Source organism: Paramisgurnus dabryanus, chromosome 19, assembly GCF_030506205.2.
Source record: "Paramisgurnus dabryanus chromosome 19, PD_genome_1.1, whole genome shotgun sequence".
Taxonomy (NCBI): Eukaryota; Metazoa; Chordata; class Actinopteri; order Cypriniformes; family Cobitidae; genus Paramisgurnus; species Paramisgurnus dabryanus.
Genome location: NC_133355.1, coordinates 10,687,012 through 10,709,163, shown reverse-complemented (window position 1 = coordinate 10,709,163; position 22,152 = coordinate 10,687,012). Strand labels below are relative to the sequence as shown.

Below are 22,152 nucleotides of genomic sequence, written 5' to 3'. Positions count from 1 at the left end.
TGATCTGACTTATGCTTTTTAAATTTTCATTTTATAAACTTATTTGTAAGCCAGATTAATTCTTCTGCTGTGGTTGGAGTGAATCCTTCTATGACATCTCATGAGGTTCAGCAAGGAGGACTCTTCAAACAGAAAATTATGGGAGACTATCTGCGCACCCCAACAGATAAACCACAGGTGCATTTCTCACGTACTACAGATTATCATAATGCTTGTCCTCATGTCACATGAGTGTGCAGGTTTTCAATAGTGTTGTTGTGTGCTAGTTAAAAGAACTGTTAGAAAAACCTGTGTACTCTTAATACTAGCTGTGTTATGAAAATTTTACATGTCTGGCTAAAGCAGAGCATTAAAAGGGTTACAAAGCACAAAGAGGTGTGCACTAAGTCATTTGATTGTGCATAACTGTACCTGTAAATAAAAACAGTGTCATCATGTACTCAACCTTATATTGTTACAAATCTTTATAATTACCTTTATTCCGTGAATGACAAAAGAAGTTTAGCATAATGTCAGGGTTGTACTTTTTCTTAAAAAAGCAGAGGAGTACCAGCGACTGTGAAACATCATAGACGTAGTGTGGTATCTTTTAGTGTGGTTATTTACATGAAAAACTGCTTAAAAATCTACCTTGACAGCCTTGGTCACCATATACTTTCATTGTATTAAAAAATAGAAGACTAAACCTTTTATTTATTTATTTATTTATTTTACTAAATCTTTTACTATAAATAAGTTATGGTTATGAACTGCAGGAACACAATAAATTGGCTTACATTTATTTTTTTTACAAAAAACCCAGTTGAGAACATGGATTTTAAAATACAGTATGTAATGTTGGTGTCTGAAAACATATGCATATGTGCATATCTAAATGAATTTTATACAAAAGGTGGAGGTTTTCATCAACGGCATTCCATCATGGTGTTCGGGTGACTGTGGTTTCACCTGGAGTGAATCTAAGACACCAACAGTGACAGGAATTTCTCCTGAAAAAGGTACAGTATATAATATAGATGCATATCAGTGCTTGAAGTGGCCCAAAAGAAGTGCCGGTACTCTATTTTTCTTTTCTTTTTTTTTTGCTGACTGGACTTCAATATTGAAGGGGTTTTATATTCAGCAGTCAACAGACGACCTTGTAAAAAATAATAAATATTTATATAAATTGGTGGATTTGCTTGAGCTAGAAATAGCAATTGAACATACATAAAATGTGCAAAAGGTAGATATATAAGTAAAATTTTCAGCATGGTTAAATGCTAAAACTAGTTGTTCAGATAGAAAGAGCTTAAAAGCTAAAACTTTAAAATGACACCAATACCATGTCTATGGGTTCAAGAATAACAAAATACTGGCAATTTAAAACTAGAAAGTCGTCACTTTATTTTTTCCCATTGTTTTCCATTTTGCGGGTGGTAAAACTACTGTGCGCGTCGTTCAAATTCATTGAAATTTCGTTGGGCAGTGGGGGGTGGTACTACAGTATTAGTATGGTTTAAAAAGTATTATAAATATGATGTGTTATATTACTAGCATCAACTTAGACAAGTGATTATAATGGGAAATATAATAACAAGAATTAAAGTGTGACAAAAAAATATTCAATATGATTTACCTGCTTGATGGATCTTTGAATCCATGTTTGCAATGTTGAACTGCCTTTAGAAGCAGCCTCCCTTTCTGTTCTCTGTCTTTATTTTGTGAAGGCATTTGTGTTTTTTGTATTTTTTGCCTACAAAGTGTGCCAACAACAGCAAATGTAGTGTTTATATTAACTTAGATCTGATCGGGAACATTAAATCCATTAGACAAGCGATAATAGTAAGAATGTGGATATTTTGTTGTTGTTTGCTTGCTTAGTTGTTAGCACTTTTACATTTTACAAATACATAAACAAACTTCCAAATCAGTAATTCTGCGGTTTAACAGCTGATATAATGTAATAAATCTACCTGTTAATGCAACGAACTTCAGTACGGAGCCCTTCTGATGACATGGTAAAACTTTTTTTTTTAAATCGTGGCCACGAATTAGCAATTCGTTCCCACGAATTATTAAATCGTGCGCACGTTTTAGTAATTCGTTCCCTCGTTTAAGCTAAATCGTGCGCACGATTTAGTAATTCGTTCCCTCGTCTAAGCTAAATCGTGCGCACGTTTTAGTAATTTGTTCCCTCGATTAAGTTAAATCGTGCCCACATTTTATTAACTCGTTCCCTCGATTAAGTTAAATCGTGCCCACGTTTTATGAATAAGTGCCCAGAATTTCATTTAAACCATCGGAATAGTGACGCTTATCGCAGCTCAATGCATTAATACATTGCTATTAAGTATAAAATTCATACACCTTAGGCTCGTGTATATATACAGTTTTATTAACTCCTTCCCAGAATTTCATAAAAAATATTGGGACATAACGTGAGCTAATGCATTGATACAGTGCTATATAAGAATCAAATTCATACATCTTGGGTCTTAAACCATTTTATTCATTCCTGCTCGGAATAATAAAAAATAAACCATCGGGGCATTAACATGACGCTTAACGCATAAATACAGTATGTAAAGATCAAGATTGATCTATATACCTTATTAATGAGCCATACTTCATATACAGTTTTATTAATTCCTGTGCAGAATTAAAAAAAACTTAACACAACCGACATTAACATGACGCAAAATCACTTTATTAATAAGTCACATAGTCCGTTTTATTTATTCCTGCACAGAATTAAAAAACAAATTGGGACATTAACTGGCTCATGATACAGTGCTATGTAAGGATCAAATTCATACACCTTGGGTCTTATACAGTTTTATTAATTCGTGCCCAGTAGGCCATTAAAAAGTAGGGACATTAATGTGACGCCTAACGCATTAATACAGTCAGGGGCGGAGTGGGACCAAATTCCGTATACCACCGGCCCTCCGTGGTAAAAAAAAAGGTCTTGTATTTAAACTAGGGTATACAAATCGTAATCAATCTGCAAAAAAAAAACATTTTCATAATAATAATAAAATCATTAAATCATGGATAATTTCCTAAATGAGTAACTATACAAAATTATACCTGTTGGAAAGACGGAGTTGCGCACCTGTCAATCAGCTATTACATAACAGAGCAAGGCCAGAGATGAACGTGTTCATGAAAAAATGTGTGCATCTTTTAGGGGTGTCCTCGACTAAGGATTTACGTATTTGAATCAGAATTGTCGAATCTTTCCATAGTCGACCGATAGTCGAATCATATCTATGTTTGTCTGCATGGGTTGGGAGGGGGCCAGACCAGGTACAAATTGTTAACTTTTATTTTCTTTCACAAGCAGCACACATAAACAACTTTCTGTTAAAGTGACCAAAACTGTCTTTCAAGTGATGAATGAAGACAAAACTGACGATGCATTTATATATTTATTTTTTTAAGGTAAAATATATAAGGCAACATTTGTTTATTTATTCCTCATAACATTTAAAGCCAAGATCTACAGAACATCACACAAAAATACATTTTGATAACTAAACCTAAAAAAAATAACAAAGGTGATTCTGCCTTGGAAACCTCGGCTAATTCAGTGTTTTTATTTAATTTGGAGATATAGCGCGTCAAAGCAGTCATGACCAAAAAAAAAACCGACAAATGAGAAATGACAAATAATTTGTGACTGTAAATGATAAAAACTAATCTTTATTTACAATTCATTAAACGTTAAATTATAACATGAAAAACACTGAAATTAATGATTTTATAGACACTATGCGTTATTATTTAGCACAGAAATACCTGTTTGCTTGCTCTGACTTTGATCCTCTCTGTATTCACTTTAGATACAGAAAGACCTGATGATATTATTTATTTCAGGAATCTCTTTGCTATCATTTAAAAGTGAACACCAACCATAATATTAAATCACAAGAAAGACATTTGTGTCAGGCAGAAATAGGTTCGGTGCAGATAGTTTCCGTTTCATCACCGAAATTTAAAATAACGGCTTACCTGTTTTGTAGTTTAACTTTTGACAAGATAACCAAAATGTATGATAAATACATTTTAAAAACTTATACCCGTCGAAAAACATCCGTTTTTTAATGTTTAGTTTGATGAACTCCTAAATATGAGAGGCAGAGCACCTAGCCCGTTCGGCTAAATTACATGCGCAAGCATGGCCACCACGCAGTAGCGCAACATTGATACAACGAAAAGCTATCCAAAATTTACAGACTTAAATTAGATCAGAATTTACGTTTATAATAGATACATTTTTTAAATAAAATAAGGTCATCAGAACAGGGGCGGATTTAGTGATTTGGGGGCCCAAGGCAAAACCATGTGTGTCGGGGCTCTAGCTACAGTATGCACCCTTTACTGTATTTTTCTATCTCTTTATCATCGCTATCTCTATCTCTTTTTTTCTCAAAGTTACCTAAATTTCAGCCCCCAATGAGGTTGAGATTAATATATACATATATATATACATATATATATATACATATATATATACATATATATATATATATATATATATATATATATATACATATATATATATATATATATACATATATATATATATATATATATACATATATATATATATATATATATATATATATATACATATATATATATATACACTGTCAGAAATAAAGTTACAAAACTGTACCTTTTCTGTCACTGGGGCTGAACCCTTTCAAAAAGTACAGCTTTGCACCTATGGATTTCATTTTACTACCTCAGATGTACATACTGGGACCAAAGAGAGCTTATTAGTACCTCAAAAACACATATTAGTATCTTAAAAGGTACATATTGGTACTAAATGTTTACATATCTGTACCTAATGGTCCATACAATTACCTTTTTAAAAAGTGCTGCCCCACTAACAGCTAGGGTACATATTTTTGCTTTTTTGTATCAATGTATGTCCTTAAGGTATGGTTATTTACCCCAAATTGTATTCTGTTTTGTATTCCTGTACATACATATACATACATACATACAGTGAATACTATGATTGGATTTTATATTAACCACAGTACTACATGGTAAAAAGATGTGTACATTTATGTACTTTTTTATTTTACTTTGTGTACTGAATTTCTTTAATATATTTTCATTTAATGCCACATTACATCCACAATATATTTTAAATCAAAATACTTTGTATTCAAATGAACATAATATTATGAGAAGAAACATAATTTGGTTTTAAAATAATGCAATCATAGGTGTTAAGAACTCGAGATAAGATAAACAAGGGGTGAAATTTGACTTTATACAGTGGATGGTAAAGCATCATTGGTTCTGCATTACATTATGTAAATAGTTTTTATATTAATGAACTATACAGATGTCATCTATCATTTAATGTAACATCTTGTACTTTGACCTTCGCTAGTGAAATACAGGGCAAAGCCGATGCATGGTACCGTTTTCATATGAGATTTAAATGAGACTAAAGCGATCACGAATTCGTGTGCATATTGGGGAATAAATTACAATCTTTAGTGGTGCTGGGCAGACATTTCGGCGGACTAAAGCTTACCTAAAGGCTACTGTACCTGAGATTACACGCTAATATTACATAAACTGTAGAACCTGTATTATTTGCGGAGCATACTTACCGGCAGACTATCAGTGTCCGTGGCCGAGAGAGAGCTGTGTCTGACGGAAAAGAGGCTGCTGAGAGCAGCACAGACCGTGGCAGTGTTTGTGTTGAGAAAAGCGGAGACTTTGGCTATATTTTTGTGTGAATCATCTTTTCTGCTCCATTGGTGTAGCTACGTTTCACTGTTAGTTTATTTCCTTGCAGCTTCGCTCTTTTAATGTATCATACTCACTCGCTGCTGCCTGCAGCTCTGCTCGCTGAAACTTGTTGATTTGAGCTACCCGCATATGCGGTAATGCAAGGACTGATCCACTCTAAACTATAATGGGGGGCGGATTCGTGCAGATGTAATAATAACGTTCAAACCTTTTAAGGGAATATACTGAAAAACATAAAATATGTTTAAATAGAATTCCTGATTAAACAAAATTATGATAGTCTTCTGGGAATCTTGATGATAACCAGGGGCAAAAAGTGGCAGCTCACTAAGTACACCCCTGCGTTTTGGGGCCCCTTGATAATGCGGGGCCCAAGGCAATTGCCGACCTTTGCCTAATGGGTAAGTCCGCCCCTGCATCAGAAGTAACAAGGTGCAGAACAAATATGCAAAATGCCTCAAGTGCACAGAAACAAAAAACAAGCCAAATAGTTAAATCAAATCAGATAACCCAGAGTGATTTATAAATAAAATAAAATAAATTATTGAAAGAATAGAAATCTATAGCCATAATATAATTGCCAGCTTTGTCTTTTAAATGTAGAAACAAAGAGGCAATGTTTTATTAACTAAGAAACCTCCGTGTAGCCCGGTCACGGGGGATGTTGGATTTATTAACGCATTTTAAAAATATTTATTGAAAGCTGTTACTTCACATATTATTTGCAGCATTATAATAATATGCTGTATATTAATATATTGTGAGAAAGCTGTTATATGTGAAATCAGATAATGTGTAAACCCATATACGGCTAAAATTGAATGATCTTCATTTCATAACACATCTGCGACGATCGGACTGTGAGATTGGCAGTCGAATCAGGCTTCTCCTATCGATGCATCGAATCTTCGACTATTCGGGGTCACCCCTAGCATCTTTGCATAACTTTAAATATAATTTTTGTCATATAAAGTTTTGATAGATAATAAAGTTTTTTCCACTGTTATTGTTCATTTACCTCAGAGTTTATTTCAGTTATTTTGCTGTTTTTCCGGTAATAATAATACAATTTACATGCCAATCCTGCTTCCTTGTCTTTTTATTAATTTCATTATGCTGTTATTTGAAGTTATGTGGATATTTATTGCCATATAAGACGTTCATTGCCGTTATATACTCTCGACTAATATTTAAATCATATGCGGAATAATGTGTGCATCTTTGAATAACTGTAATAATACAGTTCCTTTGAAAATAATTTTTGTCAAAGTTTTGAGAAATAATAATGTTGTGAGGATATTGCCATATTGCAGTTGAATACTCTCGTTTATAATATGAAAATCACTTAGTAGAAAATATATAATGTGATACTGCAAAGTTACCCTTCTTATTTGTATTTATTATATAGCCATATGGAGACAAACCTTTGCAAATGTGCTGATTTGATCCATTCATGTACTGACCACCAAGCTAGAGATTTTAAACATCCTTAATCCACACTTTCTATCAAATAGTCTATCTGCTTGATGGATCAATCCGACCGCATATGTACTGCAATAAACAAGCATTCAGCGGCGCGGCTTTTCATCAAAGGCCGACATGCCATTTGGGGAGGAGCCGTTCAATGATCCCCATATATTTTTAAAAATCCCTATGGTTGGACCTGCCGAACAGGTTGAGCACTTTTATGTTAAGCAAAGAGGCTGCACAGTTTGACCAGCGATGCTAATGCATGCTAATGCATTAAATACAGTAAAAGATCAAAATCACTATTAATAAGTCATATACATATTCTGTTTTATGTATTCCTGCCCATATATTGTCCCAACATATTGGGACATTACCGTGACGCAGTAATTAATTAAACTAAATAATTCAGGGGCTTAAATATCCCTAAAATAAAATAACTCTTTGGGCCCTATTTTAACGATCTGAAACGCAAGTGCGAAGCGCAACGCGCAAGTGAGTTTGTGGGCGGATCTTGGGCGCTGTTGCTATTTTCCCGGCGTGAGAAATAACTCTTGCGCCGGGCGCAAATCAATAAGGGGTTGGTCTGAAGTAGGTTCATTATTCATAGGTGTGGTTTGGGCGTAACGTCAAATAAACCAATCAGAACGCTAGCCAACATTCCCTTTAAACGCAAAGGCGCAAGTTCCATGGTGGGTTGCTATTATTATGACGGAGTTACCAGGCGCACGCCAGGAGCGGTTCACAGCCGAGGAGACCGACGTCCTTGTACGGGGGAATCCCACGCTTGCCAGCATAAATCGGGCACGCCGTGTAACGGGAGGTGGATCTGCCTCAGGACTTGACGCCAGCAGAGGACATCGCTGCGTCCACCCTCACCGCTGAAAGGGTTTGGGGGCTTTGAAATCGGACCCAAGAAACGCAAGCAAGGTCCAACCCCAAAGTACTCTTACAAATCAAGTTCATATACATTTAGTTTTCTTATGAAAACATTTTAATTATTATTTACATAAAATAAACGTAATACAGCCACACAACAAACTTATGAAAATATTTTAATCGTTATTTGCATGAGAATAAATAAAAACTATCACCACAATGCTCACCACTATGATTCCCCTTATCTCGTGTATTAATATTTTTAAGTGTAACAATTTTTGATTTGCAAAAATAACTGTTGCATCTGTGTAGATTAGATAAGCAAAGTGTATGCGCGTTGTGCACCCTATACATTATGGTCAAGCATGCGCCCTTAAAATAGCATAATGAACAACGCGCAACGCGCCACTGACTTTAAACTTTTTTTTTCTGGTCAGTGGCGCAATTGTTTTTTGAAACTGCAAAATAGCATCAGGGATGGTTTGCGCCGGAACACGCCTCTTTTTTTGCGCTGAACCACCCAGGGAGCGCAAGTTCATTCCCTAGTTTGCCGACGTGCTTCTGTGACGGGAAAAACCCGCTGTGCGCCGGGGCAAAATACGAATGATACATGCGTCACGGACAAAGTCAATTGCGCTGGGTGCAAGATAGAGCCCATAATGTCACTTGGGTGATTTTTTAGTTGGACAAACCAAAATAAATGACAAAATTAATTACTGCGTCACGTTAATGTCCCAATATGTTTTTTAATTCTGTGCAGGAATATGTGACTTATTAATAAAGTGATTTTGATCTTAAAAGCATTGTATTTAATGCATTAGCATGCATTAAGCATCATGTTAATGTCCTAAAGGTTGTGTTAAGGTTTTTTTTATTCTGCACAGGAATTAATAAAACTGTATATGAAGTATGGCTCATTAATAAGGTATATAGATTAATCTTGATCTTTAAATAGCACTGTATTTATGCGTTAAGGGTCATGTTAATTTCCCGATTATTGTTTTTTTATAATTCCGGGCAGAAATGAATAAAACGGTTTAAGACCCAAGATGTATGAATTTGATCCTTATATAGCACTGTATCAATGCGTTAGCTCACGTTATGTCCCAATATATTTTATGAAATTCTGTGAAGGAGTTAATAAACTGTATATATACAGGAGCCATAAGGTGTATGAATTTTATACTTAATAGCAATGTATTAATGCATTGAGCTGCAATAAGCGTCACTATTCCGATGATTTTAATGAAATTCTTGGCAGGAATTTATAAGACTGCATTAAGTATGCGTCATTTATAATGGCTAGAGTGAATTTGATCTTGTTAGCGTTGTGTTAATGTCCAGATGGTTTAAATGAAATTCTGGGCACTAATTCATAAAATGTGGCCACGATTTAACTTAATCGAGGGAACGAGTTAATAAAACGTGGGCACAATTTAGCTTAAAGGAGGGAACGAATTACTAAAACGTGCGCACGATTTAGCTTAAACGAGGGAATGAATTACTAAAACGTGCGCATGATTTATCTTAAACGAGGGAACGAATTACTAAAACGTGCGCATGATTTATCTTAAACGAGGGAACGAATTACTAAATCGTGCGCACGATTTAGCTTAAACGAGGGAACGAATTACTAAAACGTGCGCACGATTTAATAATTCGTGGGAACGAATTGCTAATTCGTGGCCACGATTTAAAAAAAAAGTTTTACCATGTCATCAGAAGGGCTCCGTACTTCAGAAACTGTCGTCCAGGCAGAGAGTGCACACAGAGATGCTGCGGAGCGGGCGGGAAAACACGAAGTGGATTAGCGGAATCAGTGGATCTTTAGCGATCTTTAGGATCTTTTTATAGATCACAACATTTGCGTGCGAAATTACGGAGGATAAAATACGGGAGATTTAAGGGAAAATACTAATACAGTAGGACGGCGGGAAAGAAGGGTAAAATACGGGACTTTCCTGGCCAAAACGGGATACTTGACGGGTATGGTGAGTCACACCACGTTGAGGCTGACTGACAGCAAAGGCGACGCATGCGCTTTTAACTTGTAAACTCAAGGGTGTATGGGTAATGTAGTCTCTGCTCTCGGTGGGACGAATAAGGAAGTGTACATTGTGAAGAGCGCTCTGAAAAGCGGCAGCGCAGCAAAAGGATTAAAACCTCTGATTTAAATAGATGTGCAAAGGAGCGTTCCGGTACGCTAAAAGCACGTTCTGGGCGCAGGGAGAGGTGGTGGTACTCTCAAGAGCTATTTTTAGAAGTGGCGGTACTGAGTACCGGTGCGTTCCGGCCCACTTAAAGCACTGATGCATATACAATATAAGCTGTAATCTTCTTTTGTTTTGGTTTTAGTGGTTTGTGTTACAGATATTTCTTGTATTTTTTTAGGTTCTAGTGGTTTGCCAACTATTCTGAACATAACTGGATCTGGATTTGATGGTGGCAACGTCACTGTAAAGACTGGTGATGTGGAATGCTCTGTCCAAGAGGTCACCAGTAGGTCAAAAATATCATGCATTTTTGAAAGATTTTTTTCATGGGTTTTGTAGCTTTTGGTTCATGTTTGTTAACTTTTAAAAGGATGATGCAGTAGATACCAGCACATTTTATGGGGACTGTATAATTTTGAAGGAAATGTATTGAATAATGTTTCTGTTATACTGTAGACAGCTATATAACCTGCAGAGTTGGCCCAGCAAGTGCTGGTATGCAACCAGTGTCTCTGAGTTTATCTGGGCTGGGCAATGCCCGATACGAGAATGGCAACAGTTTTAACTTCACACATCTGATAGGAGTGACCTCCATATACCCCACTACAGGGAGCACCGCAGGTACATGACAACACCTAAAACTGTTGCTAAAATAAATGTAAAAGTGAAAGTGAGATGACTGTCAAGTATGAGGAACCATACTTAAATTGTGACCTCATCCCAGTGAGTACTGAACACACACAGAGCAGTAGACAGGATTTACTGCATCAAACCGGAGACTATCAAGTTACAAGCCTGAACCTAACCATTAGGCCACGACTGCCTAATTATAAATATTAATGTCCTACTAGTGATGTGGCTTAAGCCCCCAATGTTTTGTCAAAAGCCCATGACCTTTTGAGGATTGAAAACATTAAAGGTTAAATAAGTATAGATTTTATTATTACTTTTAATTTATTTAACTAGTACACAAAATTAATCTGTTTGCGATAGATCAATGCTTATTTTACACGTGAAATTAATTGTGTTGATAAACAGTAGAGCACCTATTCCGGACTACATGTGGCACTAATGACTGTCTTGTCAGTTTCTATGTAAGTAAAAAATGAAATAAGATGTAATTCTTAGGGGGGCTTAGCCCTCAGTGATGATGTGACAAGAGCATTGTGATGCCTTTTTGTGAATTAGGACCAGTATTATTATATTAATTAGTAGCTATTAATATATTAAATATATATTAATATATTAAATTTGCGGTGTTTACAGAAATTTTGTGGGGTTAAACTCAGGGATTATGAATCGCAAATTTTTCTATGGTACATTCGAAAACTTTATTGTAGGCATCATATTATTCACAGACAGTATTACTGTTAAACTAGAAAAAGGCAAAACATTTAGACCTTGCATTTTAAAATTTGTCATTTATGGCGGTAAACTGAAACGCATTTGCTTTAGTTTGCAAAGCATGAGCGAGTAATCTTGACGTCCAATAACTAAAATTAGATTATTTAAAACGGCACATTTTCTTATATTTTGCCATGAATGTATTCATACAGAACAAATAATTTAAAACATCAGCGAAAATACCTTCTATGAGCATCTACGCTGGATATTCGATGAAACAATGATTTTGAGTTTGCAGCTGTCTCCGGGTGACGCGCAGCACGCAATCTACTCCAATGTCCACTCTACTGTACTTCACTGGTGGCTACCACGCATGTGTCACAGAGTGACTTATTGCAGAGGAACCTAAAATGGCGGAAATAGTTCCGCCCGGACCATTTTTACTGAAACACCCGGTCAGTTCCGGTAACTCCGGGCAACCGAAATTAGATGATACTGGCTTCAGGTGTGTTTAATAAGCGCGGCGATTGGTGATTGGGCATTTCAGGGAAAAGGTGGCACATAAATAAGACATCCGGAGAACAGAGAAGTGAAGTTTGATTCCGACCAACGCTGTGGGTGAGACGGACTGTTTGGTGAGTTTGGAGAGACGTATCTGTGCGGATATTGCAGGCTGGGCAAAGTCAAAGCAGAGGATTGGGCTGAAGAAAGACAGAGTTAAGTGGTAGAGCATTCCTTTTGAAGTATTTGTGTTAACATGTGCTACTTACCTTGAAGAGATTGTGTGCATTGGGAAGTCACCGGAAATGCATTGAGAAGAGGAAGGAATGGAGAAATTGTTGTACTATCGACCTCGGATACACCAGATTTCTGGAAAAAAGAGGGAAGTAATAAGTGTCAATGAAACTGTGAGCTACATTGGAAATGTTGTCTTGTCAGTGTCATCTCTGTTAATACTGTGTCCCAGTGTATCCCTTGTGTGTTGATCAGTGTGTGAGCGGCCCCACCTGTGACAAGGATTTCGGTGGATGAGCCAGAACTGACCAAGAAGAGGAAGGAGTGGGTATTGGAGATCGTGGTCCGCTCCGACCTGTGACAGATTTTGGCGTAGTCGGCAGGATTCCACCTTGAGTTGAGCGACCGAAATTGCCCAATGACTGACAACGAAGTGCATGAGGCCCCACCCCGAGTCATGCCTGTGTCCATAGGCACCCCCTGGATCCAGAAGTATGGCGGAGCAGAATCAGAGGTGAGATTGTCTGAGTGGAAAGCCCAGATAGAGTATCTGGCCGGGATCCAAGGGCTGAGTGCGTCCCAATATCAACAGTTTTTGTTGAACTCCCTGGAGGGGGAAGCCCGACGAGAAGTCCCGGCCGCCCCAGAAGCCGTCCGACCCACCGCACAGTCTGTGTTTAACTTCCTGACAGAACAGTATGGAGACACCATGCCTGTATCCGTCCTCCGAGCACAGTTCTTTAATTGTAAGCAAGGACTCCGGCAGCCTATCCGGGCCTATGTACTCCGACTGCGAGAGCAGTTCACCTGGTTGCACGGAAGACGTGACCATGGGTTGGGATATGGAGAAACTCTGCTGCAAGATAAATTCTTGTTAGGGCTAAGAGAAGGCCCGGTGCGACAGAGCCTCCAGTGTGTGCAGCCGTAAGTGGAGCAGCGGCAGCAACAGTGGCCCCAGAGGGGGTGGATTGGAAGCAGACATTGCGAAATGAGCTCCTGAAAGATGTATGCGAGCAGATGACCGAATTATCCAGGATGCTCCTTGAAGAGTTGCGGTTGGGCCCACAGAGTCAGAGCATGCGACCAATGCCCCGAGAGCGGGCTTGTTCAGATGGGGGCTGAGATCTAGAAGGGCGGCCGGTGCGGCCTGCCCGCCCGAGGTTTCAGTGGGACAAACAGGGACAGGCCATTTGAAATCGTTGTGGTGAGCCCGGACACTACAGTCGGCAGTGTGGCTCCCGATGAAGCTCAGGGGTGGGTTTTTAGGTCAACCGGCCACTGTGGGTCAAGTGGTCGGGACCCCCTTAGTTGACCCATCGCCAGAACCTGCCTCGAGAGAGCGACTGATTGGGCATAGCCCCGTAATGGAGATCCAGGTATGTGGCTCGAAAGTGCAGTGTCTAATTGACACCGGCTACTGGCAGGTGCAGGTAGAAAAGGCAGATAGGGAGAATAGCGCGTTCACCACCCCGTTTGGACTATTTGAGTGGGATCGGATGCCCTTCGGGCTTTGTAACTCTCCCGCCACGTTTCATCGGCTTATGCAGCGGTGCTTGGGCAGCCAGCTGGTCGAGTCGACACTAGTATAACTAGACAACGTGATTGTCTGCATCTGGATAGGGTGTTCCAAGCCATGGAGAAATATGGGCTGAAACTGCAACCAGATAAGTGTCATCTCTTACGGAGGGAGGTAAAGTTTCTGGGCCATTGTGTGAGCGCTGCTGGGGTTTCGGCTGATCCAGAAAAAGGTGTCGGCAGTACAGGAGTGGAATGCCCCGAAGACTGTGAGGCAGGTGAGGTCCTTTTTGGGCTTTGTGGGGTACTACCGGCGGTTCATTAAGGGCTTCTCGAAGATCGCCAAGCCCTTGAATCAACTCCTGGCGGGGACTGGGCGCCCCCGAGGTCGTGGGTCCCTTCTATTTCCTGGGACAATGAGTGTGAGTTGGCATTCCGGCGCTTGAAACAGGAATTATTACAGGCCCCCATCTTGGCTTATGCAGACTTCACTCAGCCATTCATCCTATACACCGACGCCAGCAATATCTTGGGCTTGGAGCAGTGTTGGCCCAGCGGCAACAGGGAGTGGAGAGGGTAATTGCCTACGCTAGTCAGAGCCTGCACCCAGTGGTGAGAAATGACTCCAACTATAGCTCTTTCAAGCTGGAGTTGTTGGCCTTGAAATGGGTGCTCAGTGAAAAGTTTAAAGACTATCTGTGGGGCGCAAAAGTTCAGGTGATCACTGATAACAACCCTATTGTGCACTTACAGACGGCCAAGTTGGGGTCTGTGGAACAGCGATGGGTAGCCCAACTAGCCAATTATGACTACCAACTTCAGTATCGCCCTGGACGAGAACACACGAACGTGGACGCGTTGTCACGACTTCCAGAGGCCGAGAGCTTGGGATGTCCACCAGGGCCATTGATGGAACAAGAAGAGGTTTGTACAGTAGGCATTGTGGAGGCTCCGGGAGGCCAACGAGAGGTTGTGCCAATGAGTTGGGGATGGGACCCCCAATGGAGGAGAGAGCGACAGGGAGGAGACAACAGGCTGAGGAAACTGAGCCGTTGGCTGGCACAGGGCAAAGGACCAACCCGGGAGGTGAGGCAAGTTCAGGGCAGAGTGGTGCGTAAACTACTAGGACAGTGGACGAGGCTCCGGGTGAAGGATAGAGTGGGTCATCAGGGACCCGGGACTGGATGAAGAGAACTGTCAACTGGTAGTACCTGAATGCCAGGTGCACGCTCTGCTGACGGCCTATCACCCCCAGTTGGGACACCTGGGGCAGGAAAAGACAGCGTCCCTGCTACGGAGGAACTTCTATTGGCCTGGATTGGAGGTGTCCGTGAGTAAGTTTATTCAGGCATGCCCTCGCTGTACCCTGTTTAAATATAGGAAGGAAGCCCGAGCCCCGATGGTCCCGATACAGGCCAAAGCCCCTTTACATATAGTGGCCATGGATTTCTTGATGCTAGGGAGGCCGATGGACCACTACCAAAACATCCTTTTTGTCACCGACCTCTTTACAAAGTACGCTTGGGCCATTCCGACCCTAGACCAGACTGCCAGCACCACTGCCACTGCACTATGGAGAGCCGTGTTCCAACCATTCGGATGCCCCGAGTTCCTACACTCCGATCAAGGGTCAAATTTTGAGTCACGTGTGATAAGAGAACTGTGTCAGTTGTATGGTTGCACCAAGACCCATACAACATCTTACCATCCCCAAGGGAACGGAGGATGCGAACAGTTCAACCAAACACTACTGGGCCTGTTGGGCACTCTGGATCAGGAGCGTCAGGGTGACTGGGTGAGTGCCCTCCCGACGTTGATACAAGCCTATGATAACAGCGTACACAGCACCACAGGGTATGCCCCTACTTACCTCATGTTTGGCAGGCAAGTATGATTGCCCACGGATCTGCTGCTGGGGACCGCTGCAACCAAAGAGGACTTGAGTCTGACGGAGTGGGTGGACCGGCACCATCAGCGCCTCCACTTCGCCTACGAACACTCGGCGGGTGTGCATCGCTGCAGACAAACAAAAGAGGTTGTACGATTGGATGGCCCGAGAGGCTTCTTTGCTTAGAGGGGAGTGAGTGTTGGTAAGGGACTACCGACGGCAGGGGGTCAACAACGCCCAGGCCAACCGGTGTATACGATTCGTCCAGAAGGCAAGGCTGGGCCAAACACAGAACAGAAACACAGAAACATGCTCCGTCCCTGTCCAAACTTTCCTAGGCCCGTAGAAGAGGCTCCAACAGAGCCAACACTCCCAGTACCATGGATTGAGAGATGGGCTGTGGTTCCAAGAGAACCTGAAGCCTGCCAGGATAGATCCAGCCTCACCACCTCGACGGTCCCAATGTAAGAACCGAGGATGACCCCCTGTGAGGTATGGCAACTGGGTAGGAGGCCCACGTTCTAGGGACTAGAACGGTTTGGCGGGGGAGGATGTCATAGAGTGACTTATTGTAGCGGAACCTAAAATGGCGGAAATAGTTTCGCCCAGACAATTTTCACTGAAACACCCGACCAGTACTGGCTTCAGGTGTGTTTAATAAGCGTGGCGATTGGGCATTTCAGGGAAAAGGAGGCACATAAATAAGACATCCGGAGAACATAGAAGTGAAGTTTGATTCTGACCAACACTGTGGGTGAGACGGACTGTTTGGTGAGTTTGGAGAGACGTATCTGTGTGGATATTGCAGGCTGGGCGAAGTCAAAGCAGAGGATTGGGCTGAAGAAAGATGGAGTTAAGTGGTAAAGCATTCCTTTTGAAGTATTTGTGTTGACATGTGCTACTTACCTTGAAGAGATTGTGTGCATTGGGAAGTCACCGGAAATGCATTGAGAAGAGGAAGGAACAGAGAAAGTGTTGTACTATCGACCTCGGATACACCAGATTTCTGGAAAAGAGAGGGAAGTAATAAGTGTCAATGAAACTGTGAGCTACATTGGAAATGTTGTCTTGTCAGTGACATCTCTGTTAATACTGTGTCCCAGTGTATCCCTTGTGTGTTGATCAGTGTTTGAGCGGCCCCACCTGTGACGAGGATTTCGGTGGGTGAGCCGGAACTGACCAAGAAGAGGAAGGAGTGGGTTTTGGAGATTGTGGTCCGCTCCGACCTGTGACACATGCGCAGAACATCAAAACAAATTAAATTGCTCATTAACTCGTTATTTTTCTCATCGAAATGTCCTGCATTTTGCGTTACTTTCATTATTATTTCGAATACATCGAAAAAAAAAACTTCTGAAAATATTTTTAATAGGTTGATGGCTTACTATTTAGGGTAGCTAAGATAGGGTGTCTGGCTCCATATAAAGGGTCTAGAACCGCCCCTGAAATACAGTATGTATTTTCTTACAACCAGATACTAAAAATACATGATCTTTTTTCACAGGAGGGGCGATTCTGACTGTGTTTGGTTATGGATTCAGTATTAATACAGCAGTCACCATTGGCACGCAATCTTGTAATGTTACTGAAGCAGAATTTAGCCAGCTGAGATGCATAGTTCCTGCTGTAAGTGAATGGGTTGATTTTACTTGATTACTTGAAAAGTAGGGGAAACATAAAATAAACCTTCTCAGATCGACCTTTAAATATTATTTAGGCAACATAACGTTTGCATGCAGTTTATCAGAAAGAAAATACTGTCTTATTCGTTAACCACCCATAATCTGCACATGTACAGATATGCCAAGCAAACTGTACTTAGTGTATTAAGCAATTACTATTTTCAGTTTAAACATACCTATCTGTATAAAATATAAATACAATAATTATTTTCAGTTCCAACAAGTCTCCCAAATAGTCGACTGTATTACCAAATGATAATGGAGACAGTGCATGTGCATTAATAACACTTAATTCATTCTTGGTTAATTTACTCAATGTTCTGAAATTGTTTTAAGCTTTTTTTATTTTTTAGTTTTAAGCTTGTTAAATTAAGTTATTCAAGTGGACCATATTGCACTCCATGAAACACAGGCCTATCTTGTGTGTGTGATGTATAAATTAGGGTTCAGCAGGTGAACAGACATTAACACTGACCATGGGAGAGATAACAGCATCTTTAACCAACTCCTTCACATACAACAACACTCTGATGGCCACCATCACTGCTGTCAGCCCAGAAACTACAACAGTATTTGGTAAGAGTTTTTGTTACCTTTTTTGAATGCATGAATCCTTAAAAATGTGTTATTTAACAAGTTTTGTGTTCGGGTAGGAGCACATAGCCCCGCCCATCCACTGCCACTGTGCTGGTACATTACAAGAATTACAAGTACGATGATACAGTTATACATACATATCCTAAAATAGGACCTCCTAGAAGAATGCAGTATGGTAAATATGGATCACCATGTCAACATATCATACTTGACCTGACTGTTACGATACGTGTATGTGCAAGAGTTAAACATTTGGGTGTAGGATCTGCTCTATTTATCCCAAATTTTCTAGAAATACGGTTGAACTTGGTAGTTTTCCTGTGTTGGTAGATCATTGTGTTAGTAGCACAAAAGGACACATGTTTGATCACAAGGAACACACATACTGTTAAAAAAATATATACCCTTTGATGCACTGTAAGTTGCTTTGAATAAAATGTCTGCCAAATGCATAAATGTAAATGCATAGATTTAAAATGGATAGCAAAACAAAGTCTTCATTTTAAAATATATTATATACACCAATAAAATATAAACCTAAAAATTAAACACCAACATATAAATAGAATTGTTAAGTCCCCATCAAACACAAGGAGATATACAAACACTTTTAATAAATGAACTGGACACAGGGCCGTGCACAGACCTTTTGAGGGGCATGTGCTGAAACTGAAAAAGGGCACCCCCTCCAAATAAATATCACTTAATAATCATCTTAATAGCTTTATATTTATTCGCTATTAATGATTGAAAAAAATCACTATTAATGAATGAAAAATGACATTTTATGATAGCTTGGCATTATACAGTGCAAACGATATCTGCCCTTTTAAGTTGGCTTTAACAATTTACATCCTGGGTGTTTGTCTGTATTAGGCCTATTTGTAGTCATGTGTTTGTGAAGTGCTCTTGTGAACCCGCTCTTATTTAATTGTAGAATATATAAATTTTAATTTTTTCCTCTGCTTACATAAAGTTACATTAAAATATGTTTGAAGAAAAAAAGGTATTCTGTTTGTTTTATAAGCTCATTTTTATTATTTGGTTAACATGTTTGTGTGATTGATATGTGATTGAGAAGAGGGGAAATAGGAGATTAAAGATCAAAATAGGAGATTATACTATACTATAGCCATACCATTAGCATATTCAACATGTATCTCTGCCTACCTGGCAAAAACTGTGCTGAGGACCAGGAACCTTGGTCTTTTGAAGGTGCAAATAACTGCATTACTAATAAATATACTAAATACTAAGTAGACTTAACTCTATGCAGTTGATTTCAGAATAAAAAGTTATGAACCAAATAATCATACAACAATCATACACCCTTGACTAATTCAATGCATAAGATACATGCATATACAATAAATTATATCCAGATTGCATACTATAATGAGTGACAGGGCAATATAATGTACATACTTGTATCCTTTACACGTTTTTCGTCTCTATCCAGTTTTCCCAACTGGGCATCTGATGTCTAAGACCTTTCTAATCTGATATGTTTTTGGTGTTAATGTAGGCTAGACATTTTAACGATTTTAACGATTGAGACGCGTCATGCAAAAAAAAGCGGTAAAAACTCGACCGTGCATTCCGTATTGTTGTCACGGGTGCCCTTCACATGGGTGAACACTTGTTTAAAAACTGCTCGCGCTTTGTCAAAAACTCAAATTGGTCGCAGTTTGGAGCTCTTAGTGCCCCCTGATTGCCCACTCGACCAATCCCGTCTATGGATAATTCGGCTCTGCTCAAATTTATAAAACATGCGCCGTTATATACATACTAGTGTTTCTTTCGTAATGAGACAGCATTGTACTCAAACAACAAGATACTTATTTACCGTTGCAAGACGTTCAGCTGCCTCTGACTGCTGTGGAACTTCAGCTCGCTGCACTCAGGGGGCGGAGTTAAGATGTTTGACAGACAGTTTGAGCGGATCCAAAAATATTTAGTTTTTTAATAATTTTACTTGATAAATATATTTGTAAAACACACAGACAGAGGTAAATGTTTAACAATAGCATTAATTTATATATATAAAATAATAATAACAAAACACCTCCAAAAAAGGGCACTTCGGAGTGAAAGGACAAAAAGGGCATGTGTTCTGCACAGGTTGAGCCCTATCTGTGCACGTGCCTGACTGGACACATCATGAATACTTCAGTATAACTTAATAGATGTACTTACAGACTAACCAAAATAAAGACATGACACACAGGACTACATACCTCATTATCTTCACCCTTAATCAATGTGGTTGTATATTACATATTACATTTCTACCTTATTTTTTGTTGTAAAGGTCTCAGAGTTCTCACCATCTTGGGCAGAAATTTTGCGGTGCAGGTCAATGGCAGCTCTGTTCTTATTGGTGAGACAGAGTGTGAATTGTTGCAGTGGACCAATGAAAACATTATCTGCATGTTACCCACACTCGGCCCAGCTGTATACGACATCCGTGTGAGAGTCGGGAACCAGGGCTACGCCTTAATCAGGTCTCAGATCACTCACTGTAATGAACAACAGCAGGTTTTCTGTTGAATCTCAAGCATCCAGTTTACAGGAGATGAAATGGTTTTGTGTTTTTGCAGTGCTGGTGTTAGTAGCACCATAGAGTATGTTCTGAAGGTGACAGGTTTCTCTCCACCGCTGGGCTCCTTGTATGGAGGAACCACCATCACCATCACCGGCTCTGGGTTTAGCTCAGTCCCAACAGACAACAATGTGACTTTGGGTAAGATACAGTAAGAGCACAGGAACTTAAAGAGAAAACATAACACATTTTTTAAAGGTGAAGTGTGCAATTTATGTCTGTCTGTTTACAACAAAGTTTCTTACTAGTCAGATTGCATTAGACTTGGTTGGCCACAGGTTTAGCCAATGTTGCAGTGTTTGCCAACTAGAGTATAGCTGCTAGAGGTGCTGCATGTCTGCATATTCATTAAATTTATTTGTTATTGATCATTTCTTATGTTGGTGACATAAATGTATTCATACATATGAATAAGACTCATGTAAATCATGTAACATTTGTTAAGCAAAAATTTAAGAAAGCATATTTTAATTTAAATGGTTGTAGATGTATTGCAGTTGTGACTCAGCAAGACTTTGTGTTATCACAGGAGACACACAATGCCAAATAACAGACGCTTCAGAACATCAGCTGATGTGTGTAACGCAGCATACAGAAAAAATATATACAGTGACAAACCAAGGTTTTCACCACGGTAATATATAATTACTTTCTCTGTCACGCACATCACATACCTCAGGAACAGTAACACAGTGGCTATCAAGATTTGTTTCTCATGTCAACAACAGATAATTAAAGTACTTTTGCTGTCACTGAAACAGCAGGATATACTCCATCCTCCGATGTCCATTAAAAGTCTAAGGTTATCTTAGGTCTAAATTTACTTAAGTAATATTGCAAAATACTTTAGAGTACATCAATACATTGACATCAGTGGTGTAGTCCAGATTTTTGTATTGAGCATACTGTGATTTTTTTCCCTCTCACCCTTATAATCACTCGTCCCAGAGTAACACCCCATAAGCACACTCACAAATGCATACAATATAGATTTACATGTAACTGAGAGCATTCTAAAAAAGACTGCTTGGGTGTTATCATCATGTCAAGACTTTCACAGCCAATGACATTTACAGCTGGGGAGACTGGTTTTAAACTGGTTTAATGGTAATTAACATCTAACTCAGGGCCAAAACTTAGGTGTATTTAATAAACTTTTTACAATCACACCATGGCTAACACATGCATGAAAGGAGAAAATTTTTCCACTTTTTCAATAGCAAATTATCAGACAACTATCAATAGCTAACATTACTATACAGTTATTTAAAGAGCACCTATTATCAGAGGCGTCATGCCCATTCAAACTGAGGGGGCACGTGCCCCCTTGGTTTTTTGAGCCAAATGGATTTAGCATGCAACCTGAAAATCAAACAAGCGTCCATCAATCGGTAACTTGTCTTTTAATCTGTTTAATATGCACAATATTATTAATTCTGTGCTGCGTCCTTGTCACTTTTCAGA

The 22,152-nt window shown here is 39.4% G+C and overlaps 1 protein-coding gene across 1 annotated transcript in view; it reads left to right on the top strand.

Annotated features, from left to right (window-relative positions):
- The window catches only part of LOC135778249 (fibrocystin-L-like), an 88,652-nt gene that overhangs the window by 28,461 nt on the left and 38,039 nt on the right, over positions 1-22,152 (top strand). Inside the window, exons 28-36 of the mRNA XM_065288719.1 lie at positions 55-177; positions 893-998; positions 10,504-10,611; positions 10,782-10,946; positions 17,312-17,433; positions 17,933-18,065; positions 20,398-20,590; positions 20,687-20,829; positions 21,218-21,322. Coding sequence (XP_065144791.1) covers positions 55-177; positions 893-998; positions 10,504-10,611; positions 10,782-10,946; positions 17,312-17,433; positions 17,933-18,065; positions 20,398-20,590; positions 20,687-20,829; positions 21,218-21,322 — 1,198 coding nt within the window. The remainder of the gene's footprint in view (positions 1-54; positions 178-892; positions 999-10,503; positions 10,612-10,781; positions 10,947-17,311; positions 17,434-17,932; positions 18,066-20,397; positions 20,591-20,686; positions 20,830-21,217; positions 21,323-22,152) is intronic.